A 12,484-nucleotide genomic window follows, 5' to 3' on the forward strand; every position below is an offset into this window, starting at 1 on the left:
TTGGGGGGCGTCCTGCATACATATACATCCCAGACTGCCGACTGGCACTGTTGACAAAAGGCCGGTTGTCCACTGGATTCAGATTCTGACCCGACCATCTGCTGCCTCAGCACAAATCCACATCCATTCAGACCAGGTCTTCACCTGTCCAGTGTTGGTGAGTCTTTGTGTCCACTTGCAGCCTCAGGTTTCTGTTCTTGCGGTAGATCAAGGAAGTGGAACACCTGCTGCTGTGTAAGTTGGAGGTGTTGTTCACTCTTGAAGCTTGTTCACCACAGCTTGTAAAGAGCTGGTTTATCTTAGTGACCGTAGTCTTTCTGTCAGCTCAACAGGTCTGACCATTCTCCTCTGGACCTCTCTCACCAACAAGGTGATTTCGTCCACAGAGCTGGCTGCTCCACTGGAAGCTTTTTGTTCTTATAGGCTCCATTCAGAGTAAAAACTCTCGAGACTGTCGTGGAGATACAGCAGCTCCAGAAAAACTCAAACCAGCGTCTGACGCCAAACAATAACGTGCAGTCAAAAGTCACTGAGTCACATTTTTCCTCATCAGATGTTTGATGTGAACATGAACTGAAGCTCCTCACCTGTATCTGCAGGACTTATGCACTGCTCTGATTGGATAATTGCATTAATGCGCAGTTGTACGGGTTTTGTAATAAAGAGTTTGATGAGTGTATAAGGCAGACCATCACCAGACCACTCACTTTTTACTGTCACAGTAAATGAAAGTAAGATACATGGGTTCATACATTCTATAGAGGGAAATAAGAATGTTTTGAAAATGTTCAATAAAGGAGTTAAATTTTCAGTACCTGGTTGACAGCCGGGGGAACCCTGCACAGAGCAAGCAGCCTTCCAGCTGCAGGATGTTAAAGTTTGATACTCCAATGCTCTTCACCTTCCCTGAAACTTGTAGAGCTTCACATCCCCTGCAAACACACAGCAACAGATCGTGACAGTAAACCACATCTACCAGCCACTCCAAAAGGCTTATTTGGTTTTAGGTAGGAGGCAACTAGAAGTGCACTTAAGGTCATGTCCATATCACTTCTGCTATTTTAACAGCAGCCAAATTCATTAGTAAGGTGTATTTTAAACTAGTAAACAACTAAACTATTTTTAAGCTAGTGTGGAAGTTGGGCAACAGTGATGAACTATTCAGATCTTAAATAGAGAAAAATCTAAAAGCAGGTAGACACACCAGTGTCATACAAACAGAGAGAGTACATGTGTTCTTACCCTCCATACATCTACATAGTCTACGTCAGAGGTCAGTGTCTGTCCGTCCTTTTCCGGGAAAAGTCTCAATCCCATTTTCTATGGAAGAATTTAAAGGTAAACAAAGGCAAAGATACAGCATGTATCTTCTCAATAATTAGAACTGCTTCCCCTTTTGTAAAGATATTTAGCAAATTTAGAAAAAATATAGTAGACAGAAATGACACTTAAGCTGCATTAAATTATGTTTTTGATGTTGAATCAATACAGTGACTTGTAATTTGAATATGTTCAGTTGTGTAGTGGTGCCTAAAAAAGTGGGTATACTCATAAATGTATATAAAAAGGTATACTCTTAATTTATGCCCCAATTTTTAGGGGCTCGATAATACTCTGGCTCTGATTGGCTCCCCCTGATACTCTTACCTATTCAATAGTCCTCATGATTAAACCCAACCTATCTGACAATGAATGCAACAAGTACTATCATAGGGCGGTCATGTCTTTGTGTACAAGGAGAAAAAATGGTCTTGTAGCAGACTACTGAACCATGAACATCAGAGGGGATTTAGAAGTGGGTATGCAGTGTATAACCGCATATACCCTGCACTGCTGGTGGTGACAAACTGTAAGGTTGACTCCACTAACACCTAATATTAAATGTTTTAACTCTATTTTCAGCAGCAGCTCTTTTCAGCAACTCTGATGAGCTCGCGATAAACCACCTGTATATCATCTGATCAAACAGCAGACAAAGCTGCAACTAGCAGCTCAAGACCTCTCCTTCTATATTGCATACTTTATAAGTGAGATTATTGAAGTTATTAAGTTATTATAATGTTACATTTGTTAGGTGGTTGGAAACACACGCTAACATATCAGCCATAACAATGAGATAAGCCATTGTGTCAGTTTGGTTTTGGATTCCTGCCCTCTGATGGTCAAGAATCATTTAATGCAGCTTTAAACACAATTATAAAAAAAAAAAAAAACAATGCCACAGTCAAAGATGTCTTTCCTAGCCTGGACCCCAACCATCTCAGACAAGTAGGATAAGGGTGAGATACAATTTTAATTCTGTCATACGTGTTTAGGATGTTATGCTCAACCTTCAGGCCAACAGGGAAATGCACAAGGTAGAGATCCAGGTAGTCCAACTGGAGATCATTCAGGGACTTGTTCAGGCATGCAGGATGTCCTCTGAGTCATGGTGGGTACCCCACAGCTGTGAAGAACATGTACAGAAAGGAGGGTAAACTGAGAAATAAAATAAAATCATGGCCCACAGTATATAAAGGCAGCATAATGTGCATGAAAAGATTTTCTTTGCAGTTCAAAAAGGACATCATCATATCATCACATTGCACCTGGCCCCGCTATAACACCTGTTCTCTACAGCACCCACCTTACTGACAATGAACATGTCCTGGCGCCTGATGATGCCCTGCTGCATCTTGGAGTGCAGAGCCTTGCCAATATCCACTTCGTTGTTGTAGCTGTAGGCGTGGTCTATTGGCGGTAGCCAGCAGCAATGGCAGCCTCAACTGCGCATTGGACTTTGGCGCGGGGCAGAGAGGGAGCACTGCAACAAGTACTACAACACTTAAAAAATCTCTTCATCTCAATGGTCATCATAAAAACCCACAAGGCTTCACTCTCTTCGTGCTGTTCCATAACATTGAGGAAACTCCAAGCTGAAATGCATTATAGAGTGTTAGTAAAGGCTGCCAGTCTCCTCAGAAATGGATCTAGTCCTCTCTAATATATCAGCCACTTATACTAATGTCTCAAACTTCTTGTTGTGTGGTTAGAAACAGTTATTCACTTTTATTGATGGAGAGAATCAATACCACTCTCATACACATTGTGTACAGTTACAGAGCCTGCACGCTGCTCTAAGCTGGTGAACCATAAAAGAAGTGGAACAACAGTATGAGTCAGCGGCTAGAGCTGTCTGTCATGAAAGTAAGGTCTGCAAGAAAGTTACTGTGGACAAACACCTTTGAAAGCACAAATTGCCACATTATATATTTTGTGTTTGTAATGATCAAGCAAATTAAGATATAACATAATGAGTAAACTTTAGAGGTGCTGGTAGGCAATATTGTTACAGAAGCACATCAGTTGCTAAGCTAACTAAGTTTACCGGCTGCTGTACTGTGGCTGCTATGTTTTAACGGGCTGAAATGAGAATGCACAAGTGCAATCAAACACAACATAAAAATATCACAATAAATAACATTATAAATAGCAGCACAGGAAGAGATATTGAGCTCGACAGACAGTTAGAGAAGGTCACTTCATCAATACAGTACTATGTCGGAGGTTTTTGTTACAGCAAGCAACAGGAAGTCTTTGTGTCTCTGGTCTTTCTTGTACCTTTGCATGTCAGAGAGTCTGTTTATAGATTTACAGACAAAGAACAGGGCTGTAAATCTGCCCTAATATGCGAAGTCAGTGCAGGTGTGATGTAACACTTCCCTGTGATCCAGTACGTAGAACTCTTTGGCAGTATGAATTATAGTAAAAAGTAAGTGTAATGCAATTGCACTACAAGAACTATGTTTCTGAGGCAAGGTTTTCTCATTTATCAATTAAGAGACTTTCAGTTAGGTTAAAGTTAGGGTTTGGGTTAATCTTACAGGAACTGTTCTACATTTCAGGAGTAGGCTACACTTTTTTTACATTTTGTCGAAAGTTAGATGAGAAGATCAATATCCACTTTCATGTATTAACAATGAAGCTAGAGCCACAAGTCAAATTACCTCAGTTTAAAGACTGGAGGCAGCTAACCTGGCTCCTGACTGCTCTGAGAGCTTGAATGGGGTGCCCGATAGATAAATAAATTTATATCTGTTTTGTTTAATCCAAACAAAAAACAGAAAATTAACAAGGTTGTGGTTTCACAGGAAGCTCGTGCACCTGAGTTGGAGTTGCCAGGCAACTAGGGAAGACTCCAGGAAGTCACATTTTGGGTTTGTTAGGAATATAAACAACATGTTACATGTGTTACCTACAGGTTCTTTCTTTTAACAAGTAAAGCAGAGCAAGCTATTAAGCTGCTGCCCGAGGCTTTCTGGTCATTAAGCTAATCGAACTCTCCTTTACCAAAATGTGTTGAAACAATTCTTTAATTAAAGGAGGTGCGCTACAGCAGCCCCTTGCCCTTTGACCTGGAGGAGGGTGTACAAATAATAATCAAGACAAATAATCTGCCCATTCAGAATCCAGTTTTTCAACGCCTCTAGGCTGATTTCATTCAATAAATAACTCTGAGGACTAAAACACGTCTGTGCAGCATTTACTCTTAATCACAGTTTTTCAAGCAACAAACTGATGACAACTGGATGGATTCTTCTTACGTGTTAAAGCAGTTACAGGAGGAGTGTGAGGCTCACCTTCCATGTCCCCAGACCCAGAACTGGCATTGTCTGCCGTCATCAGCTCTATGGTCCTGTCCAACCTGTGTGTTCTTCCATGGAGAACATTTCACCACGTTACAGAGACAAAACAACAAAACGAGAAACCTAGCAGAAACTCGTACACTGTCAGAGCTTCCTCTTTCTCGCGTTTCCTCTGCTGAGTCAACGTCCTTCCTTTTTCTCTGCTGATTTTGCTTCTCTATCTCTCTATGTGTTTTCTTTCCTTCTCTCTCTCCTTTTTCTTCATCTCTCTCTTTGTCTGTTTCCTCCTCTCTCCTGCCTTATCAGTGAGGTAGTTAATTATTGGACAACATACAAAGTCTTCACTTCCACGAGTATTTATGTTGTATTACTCAGTAAGTGAGAGGAGCGTGTTGCAAAGGTCACTTTTTCTATAGCATAGGGGTAACAGTGCAGTACCAGTAACACACACACCACACACACACACACACACACATACTACACATACACAGATACACATTACACATACACCACAGGCAGGGTCACATTGTAAAGAGAAATGCTGTTGTAATAGTACAGTTCAACATTAGATCGGTGACATTAGATTCACTGTATATGCAACTTACGGATTACAGATTTGCAGGAATTAGAATTAACACTATAATAATTTAAATCACATTCATGTCTGAGAAATTAAAACCTCTCTGCATTAACACAAACTCTAGCCAATCACAGCTGACATTCAGCGAGGGCCGGTCTTACACTCTGGACAAGGTTGAAACCTTCTTGCTTGGGGGGCGAAAATGCTAACCACTGCACCGCCAAGCCGCCAGCACTGAAAACTTTGTTTTTATAATAATTTATAGGCCAGCACAAGCATAAATTAATATGTTTGAAAATTGCATTTTTTATGCTTTTATTGTAAATTAGTAATTGCTAAGTGTATTTTTGCTCTTCATATTCATGATTTTAATGAATATTCCTACTGGTCCCCAAAAGTCTCAAATTATGTGAGAAGGTGTCATTTGGTTGTGGTATATTATATTATATTATACATATATATATTTACACAGTTGCTCATAAAGTTTGAAATAAATATCTTTTTCCTTTTTCCATGAAATGAATTGGTGAACAATGTGAATTTATTTCATTTCACCTGGGTAATTGGGACAACATAATGTAATCATTGCAGATGGTCAAAAGTGATTACTGAGCATTTAAAGCAGATAGAATAACAGAGGATTGTGTTTGAAAAACAAAAATCATTCCAACTTTATGGGCGACAGTATATATCTAAGTCGTATATATAATTTTTGGAATAGGAAACAAGTATTAACTTGAAATTGAATGGGCCATAAGCTGGGTCCTGCATTGTTTTGCGTAACTTAAAGACGTGGTGATGGAGCTTCATTCATTTTTAACCATCAGTGTGAGCCAGTAGAGTGTGTGAGTGATGCTGCGCGTCTTACAGCTGCGGGGGTCGCTCAGGTGAGCCAAAGGGGCTGTAGGCAGTCAGGGCGATGTTCTTGGACCTGCAGAACTCTATCATGTCTGTCTGGACTAGGTATGGATGTAGCTCCACCTATGGATGGTATACAAAGTGAGCATCAATGCTGAAGGCCTGAACAATGGACACAAAAACATGATCTGTGACACAACATCACATGTAGTTTCTGACGGGGTAAACCGGTCATATGATGTTTGTACCATCATATGATGTAAAGCAATTACTATGTGGGAATATCACCCCTTAATACAAAAAAATCCTCATGTAAAGGATTCCTCAAGATGTTGAAACTTTCCTCTGACACTCCGCTCAAACCAGCGTCTGACGCCAACAATAACGTCGCAGTCAAAAGTCACTGAGTCACATTTTTCCTCATCCAGATGTTTGATGTGAACATGAACTGAAGCTCCTCACCTGTATCTGCAGGACTTTATGCACTGCTCTGATTGGATAATTGCATTAATGCGCAGTTGTACGGGTGTTTGTAATAAAGAGCTTGATGAGTGTATAAGGCAGACCATCACCAGACCACTCACTTTTTACTGTCACAGTAAATGAAAGTAAGATACATGGGTTCATACATTCATAGAGGGAAATAAGAATGTTTTGAATGTTCAATAAAGGAGTTAAATTTTCAGTACCTGGTTGACAGCCGGGGGAACCCTGCACAGAGCAAGCAGCCTCTCCAGCTGCAGGATGTTAAAGTTGGATACTCCAATGCTCTTCACCTTCCCTGAAACTTGTAGAGCTTCCATCCCCTGCAAACACAGCAACAGATCGTGACAGTAAACGCACATCTACCAGCCACTCCAAAAGGCTTATTTGGTTTAGGTAGGAGGCAACTAGAAGTGCACTTAAGGTATGTCCATATCACTTCTGCTATTTTAACAGCAGCCAAATTCATTAGTAAGGTGTATTTTAAACTAGTAAACAACTAAACTATTTTTAAGCTAGTGTGGAAGTTGGGCAACAGTGGATGAACTATTCAGATCTTAAATAGAGAAAAATCTAAAAGCAGGTAGACACACCAGTGTTCATACAAACAGAGAGAGTACATGTGTTCTTACCCTCCATACATCTACATAGTCTACGTCAGAGGTCAGTGTCTGTCCGTCCTTTTCCGGGAAAAGCTCATCACCCATTTTCTATGGAAGAATTTAAAGGTAAACAAAGGCAAAGATACAGCATGTATCCTTCTCAAAGTTTAGAACTGCTTCCCCTTTTGTTAAAGATATTTAGCAAATTTAGAAAAAAATATAGAGCCAGAAATGACACTTAAGCTGCATTAAATTATGTTTTTGATGTTGAATCAATACAGTGACTTGTAATTTGAATATGTTCAGTTGTGTAGTGGTGCCTAAAAAAGTGGGTATACTCCATAAACTGTATATAAAAAGGTATACTCTTAATTTATGCCCCAATTTTTAGGGGCTCGGATAATACTCTGGCTCTGATTGGCTCCCCCTGATACTCTTACCCTAATCAATAGTCCTCATGATTAAACCCAACCTATCTGGACCAATGAATGCAACAAGTACTGGCTCATCAGAGGGGAGAGGAGGGCGGGTCATGTCTTTGCTGTACAAGGAGAAAAAATGGTCTTGTAGCAGACTACTGAACCATGAACATCAGAGGGGATTTAGAAGTGGGTATGCAGTGTATAACCGCATATACCCTGCACTGCTGGTGGTGACAAACTGTAAGGTTGACTCCCACTAACACCTAATATTAAATGTTTTAACTCTATTTTCAGCAGCAGCTCTTTTCAGCAAACTCTGATGAGCTCTGATAAACCCACTGTATATCATCTGATCAAACAGCAGACAAAGCTGCAACTAGCAGCTCAAGACCTCTCCTTCTATATTGCATACTTTATACAGTGAGATTATTGAAGTTATTAAGTTATTATAATGTTACATTTGTTAGGTGGTTGGAAACACACGCTAACATATCAGCCATAACAATGAGATAAGCCATTGTGTCAGTTTGGTTTGGATGGTTCCTGCCCTCTGATGGTCAAGAATCATTTAATGCAGCTTTAACACATTTATTTAAAAAAAAAAAACAATGCCACAGTCAAAGATGTCTTTCCTAGCCTGGACCCCAACCATCTCAGACAGAGTAGGATAAGGGGTAGTACAATTTTAATTCTGTCATACTGTTTAGGATGTTATGCTCAACCTTCAGGCCAACAGGGAAATGCACAAGGTAGAGATCCAGGTAGTCCAACTGGAGATCATTCAGGGACTTGTTCAGGCATGCAGGGATGTCCTCTGAGTCATGGTGGGTACCCCACAGCTGTGAAGAACATGTACAGAACAGGAGGGTAAACTGAGAAATAAGATAAAATCATGGCCCACAGTATATAAAGGCAGCATAATGTGCATGAAAAGATTTTCTTTGCAGTTCAAAAAGGACATCATCATCATCACATTGCACCCTGGCCCCGCTATAACACCTGTTCTCTACAGCACCCACCTTACTGACAATGAACATGTCCTGGCGCCTGATGATGCCCTGCTGCATCTTGGAGTGCAGAGCCTTGCCAATATCCACTTCGTTGTTGTAGCTGTAGGCGGTGTCTATGTGGCGGTAGCCAGCAGCAATGGCAGCCTCAACTGCGCATTGGACTTTGGCGCGGGGCAGAGAGGAGCACTGCAACAAGTACTACAACACTTAAAAAATCTCTTCACTCTATGGTCATCATAAAAACCGCCAAAGGCTTCACTTCTCTTCGTGCTGTTCCATAACATTGGGGAGAATCACTCCAAGCTGAAATGCATTATAGAGTTTAGTAAAGGCTGCCAGTCTCCTCAGAAATGATCTAGTCCTCATGTAATATATCAGCACTTATACTAATGTCTCAAACTTCTTGTTGTGTGGTTAGAAACAGTTATTCACTTTTGATTGATGAGAAGATCAATACCACTCTCATACACATTGTGTACAGTTACAGAGCCTGCAGCTGCTAAGCCTGGTTTACCATAAAGACTGGAACAACAGGTAGCATGGCTCTGTCTGAAAGTAAGGTTGCCAGGAAGTTTGGGACATAACTACCTTTGAAAGCACAAATTGCCACATTTATATTTGTGTTTGTAATGATCAAGCAAATAAGATATAACATAATGAGTAAACTTTAGAGGTGCTGGTAGGCAGATATTGTTACAGAGCCATCAGTGCTAAGCTAAGTTTACCGGCTGCTGACTGTGGCTTCATGTTTAACGGGCTGAAATGAGAATGCACAAGTGCAATCAAACACAACATAAAAATACACAATAAATAACATTATAAATAGCAGCACAGGAAGAGATATGAGCTCACAGACAGTTAGAGAAGGTCACTTCATCAATACAGTACTATGTGGTAGGGTTTTTGTTACAGCAAGCAACAGGAAGTCTTTGTGTCTCTGGTCTTTCTTGTACCTTTGCATGTCAGAGAGTCTGTTTATAGATTTACAGACAAGCAACAGGGCTGTAAAATCTGCCCTAATACTGGAAGTCAGTGCAGGTGTGATGTGAACACTTCCTGTGATCCAGTAAGAACTCTTTGGCAGTAATTGAATATATAAAAAGCTAAGTGTAATGCATTGCACTACAGAACTATGTTTCTGAGCAAGGTTTTCCTCATTTGATCAATTAAGAGACTTTCAGTTAGGTTAAAGTTAGGGTTGGGTTAATCTTACAGGAACTGTTCTACATTTCAGGAAGTAGGCTACACTTTTTTACATTCTTGTCGAAAGTTAGATGAGAAGATCAATACCACTTTCATGTATTATCAATGAAGCTAGAGCCACAAGTCAATTACCTCACTTTAAAGACTAGATGCAGCTAACCTGGCTCTGCCCAGAGTTGAATGGCATGCCGATAAGATAAATAATTATATCTGGTTTGTTTAATCCAAACAAAAACAGAAAATTAACAAGGTTGTGGTTTCACAGGAAGCTACGTGCCAGTACTGGAGTTGCCAGGCAACTAGGGAAGACTCCAGGAAGTCACATTTTGGGTTTTGTAGGAATTAAACAACATGTTACATGTGTTACCTACAGGTTCTTCTTTTAACAGTAAGCAGAGCCAAGCTTATAGCTGCTGCCCCAGGCTTCTGGTCATTAAGCTAATCGACTCCTTTACCAAAATGTTGAACAATTCCTTTAATAAAGGAGGTGCGCTACAGCAGCCCCTTGCCCTTTGACCTGGAGGAGGGTACAAATAATAATCAAGACAAATAATCTGCCCATCAGAATCCAGTATTTTCAACGCCTCTAGGCTGATTTCATTCAATAAATACTCTGATGACTAAAACACGTCTGTGCAGCATTACTCTTAAACAGTTTGCAAGAAAACAAACTGATGACAACTGGATGGATTCTTTACAGTGTAAAGCAGTTACAGGAGTGAGTGTTGAGGCTACCTTCCATGTCCCCAGACCCAGAACTGGCATTTGTCTGCCGTCATTCAGCTCTATGGTCCTGGCCACCTGTGTGTCTTCCATGGAGAACATTTCACCACGTTCAGAGACAAACAACAAAACGAGAACCTCAGCAGAAACTCGTACACTGTCAGAGCTTCCTCTTTTCTCGCGTTCCTCTGCTGAGTCAACGTCCTTCCTTTTTCTCTGCTGATTTTGCTTCTCTATCTCTCTATGTGTTTCTTTCCTTCTCTCTCTCCTTTTTCTTCCACTCTCTCTTTGTCTGTCTCTCTCTCCTCCTGCCTTATCAGTGAGGTAGTTAATTATTGGACAACATACAAAGTACTTCACTTCCACGAAGTATTTATGTGTATACTCAGTAAGTGAGGAGGAGCGTGTTGCAAAGGTCACTTTTCTCATAGCATAGGGGTAACAGTGCAGTACCAGTAACACACACACACACACACACACACACACACACATATACACATACACGTACACATACACATACACACAGGCAGGGTCACATTGTAAGAGAAATGCTGTTGTAATAGTACCAGTTCAACATTAGATGGTGACATTAGATCACTGTATATGCAACTACGGTACAGATTTGCAGGAATTAGAATAACACTATAATAATTTATATCACATTCATGTCTGAGAAATAAAACCTCTCTGCAATTAAACAACTCTAGCCAATCACAGCTGACATTCAGCGAGGGCCGGTTACACTCTGGACAGGTTGAAACCTTCTTGCTTGGGGGGCGAAAGTGCTAACCACTGCACCGCCAAGCCGCCCAGCACTGAAAATTTGTTTCATAATAATTTTATAGGCCAGCACAAGCATAAATTAATATGTTTTGAAAATTGCATTTTTTATGCTTTTATTGTAAATTAGTAATTGCTAAGTGTATTTTGCTCTTCATATTCATGATTTTAATGAATATTCCTACTGGTCCCCAAAAGTCTCAAATTATGTGAGAAGGTGTCATTTGGTTTGTGGTATATTATATTATATTATATTATATATATTTACACAGTTGCTCATAAAGTTGAAATAAAATATCTTTTTCCTTTTTCCATGAAATGATTGTGACAATGTGATTTATTTCATTTCACCTGGGTAATTGGGACACATAATGTAATCATTGCAGATGGTCAAAAGTGATTACTGATGCATTTAAACAGGAATAAACAGAGGATTGTGTTTGAAAACAAAATCATTCCAACTTTATGGGCGACAGTATATATCTAAGTCGTATATATATTTTGGAATAGGAACAAGTATTAACCTGAAATGATAATGGGCCATAAGGTGGGTCCTGCATTGTTTTGATTATTTGCATTGTAGAGGGGCGTTTTGTCGTTATCCACAAACAGTCGAGCAATTGGGGCCCATAGCTCTCTTTCTTTACCTCGGGGCCTCCTAACAGATTTAAGGATTGGTTCACAGTTTCTCAAGTGTTACTTAAACAAGAGTCAGGAGCCCATCTGAACACTGAAACTGTTTTTTCTTGCTGTAACTTTTTCCTCCTGTTCATTAAGAAATCCCTTCACCAATGTGTCTTAACTGCAGGACAAAGTCCACAGTCCACAAAATTATAGTCTTTTTAGTGTAAAATGACCTCGACTCTTTTTGTGACCATCCCTCCAGTGAAGATCATCAGGGGAACACTGAGTGGAAAAACAAAGAGCGAAGAGAAAAACAAACTAAAATGAACTTTGAAACTTGATTTGATTCATGCAAATAAACTTTAGAAAACAGTTTTGCAAAACATGAGGGCTGTGGGTTTTGTCCTTCATCACTTACTGAAACAACATTATGGGATTTTTTTTTACGAACAGGATGAATGATTACAGCAAGCAGAACCTGTTTGGGTGTACATATGGCCTCCTAACAGACTGGAAAAACTACAGCCCATCCTGTAATACAATCTAGGGAATATTTGTTAGTTTTGGGGGAATG

The 12,484-nt window shown here is 40.1% G+C and overlaps 1 protein-coding gene and 1 pseudogene across 1 annotated transcript; both read right to left on the bottom strand.

The window, feature by feature from the left end:
- Window positions 1–2,853, bottom strand: part of LOC111229795 — a 10,567-nt pseudogene extending 7,714 nt beyond the window's left edge.
- Window positions 2,854–6,069: 3,216 nt separating this feature from the next.
- On the bottom strand, window positions 6,070–10,770 carry LOC111229797 (aldose reductase-like). Its single transcript, XM_022756266.1, has 6 exons — window positions 10,519–10,770; window positions 8,590–8,766; window positions 8,293–8,409; window positions 7,179–7,256; window positions 6,753–6,869; window positions 6,070–6,186 (listed from the first exon to the last, which is right to left on the bottom strand). The coding sequence occupies exons 1-6, from the start codon at window positions 10,606–10,608 to the stop codon at window positions 6,070–6,072; spliced, it is 696 nt and encodes a 231-aa protein (XP_022611987.1). The 5' UTR covers window positions 10,609–10,770.
- Window positions 10,771–12,484: the final 1,714 nt, after the last annotated feature.

The sequence above is a fragment of the Seriola dumerili genome, unplaced genomic scaffold, assembly GCF_002260705.1.
Source record: "Seriola dumerili isolate Sdu_G_001 unplaced genomic scaffold, Sdu_1.0 BDQW01000242.1, whole genome shotgun sequence".
NCBI lineage: Eukaryota > Metazoa > Chordata > Actinopteri > Carangiformes > Carangidae > Seriola > Seriola dumerili.

Excerpts from the sequence above, each read along its gene's own strand:
- LOC111229797 (XM_022756266.1), bottom strand. The coding sequence starts at position 10,608 with ATGTTCTCCATGGAAGACACACAGGTGGCCAGGACCATAGAGCTGAAT. Across the intron at positions 8,410-8,589 it reads ACATGTTCATTGTCAGTAAG|CTGTGGGGTACCCACCATGA; the intron begins GTGGGTGCTGTA and ends TGTTCTTCACAG. Across the intron at positions 6,870-7,178 it reads ACTATGTAGATGTATGGAGG|GGGATGGAAGCTCTACAAGT; the intron begins GTAAGAACACAT and ends CTGTGTTTGCAG.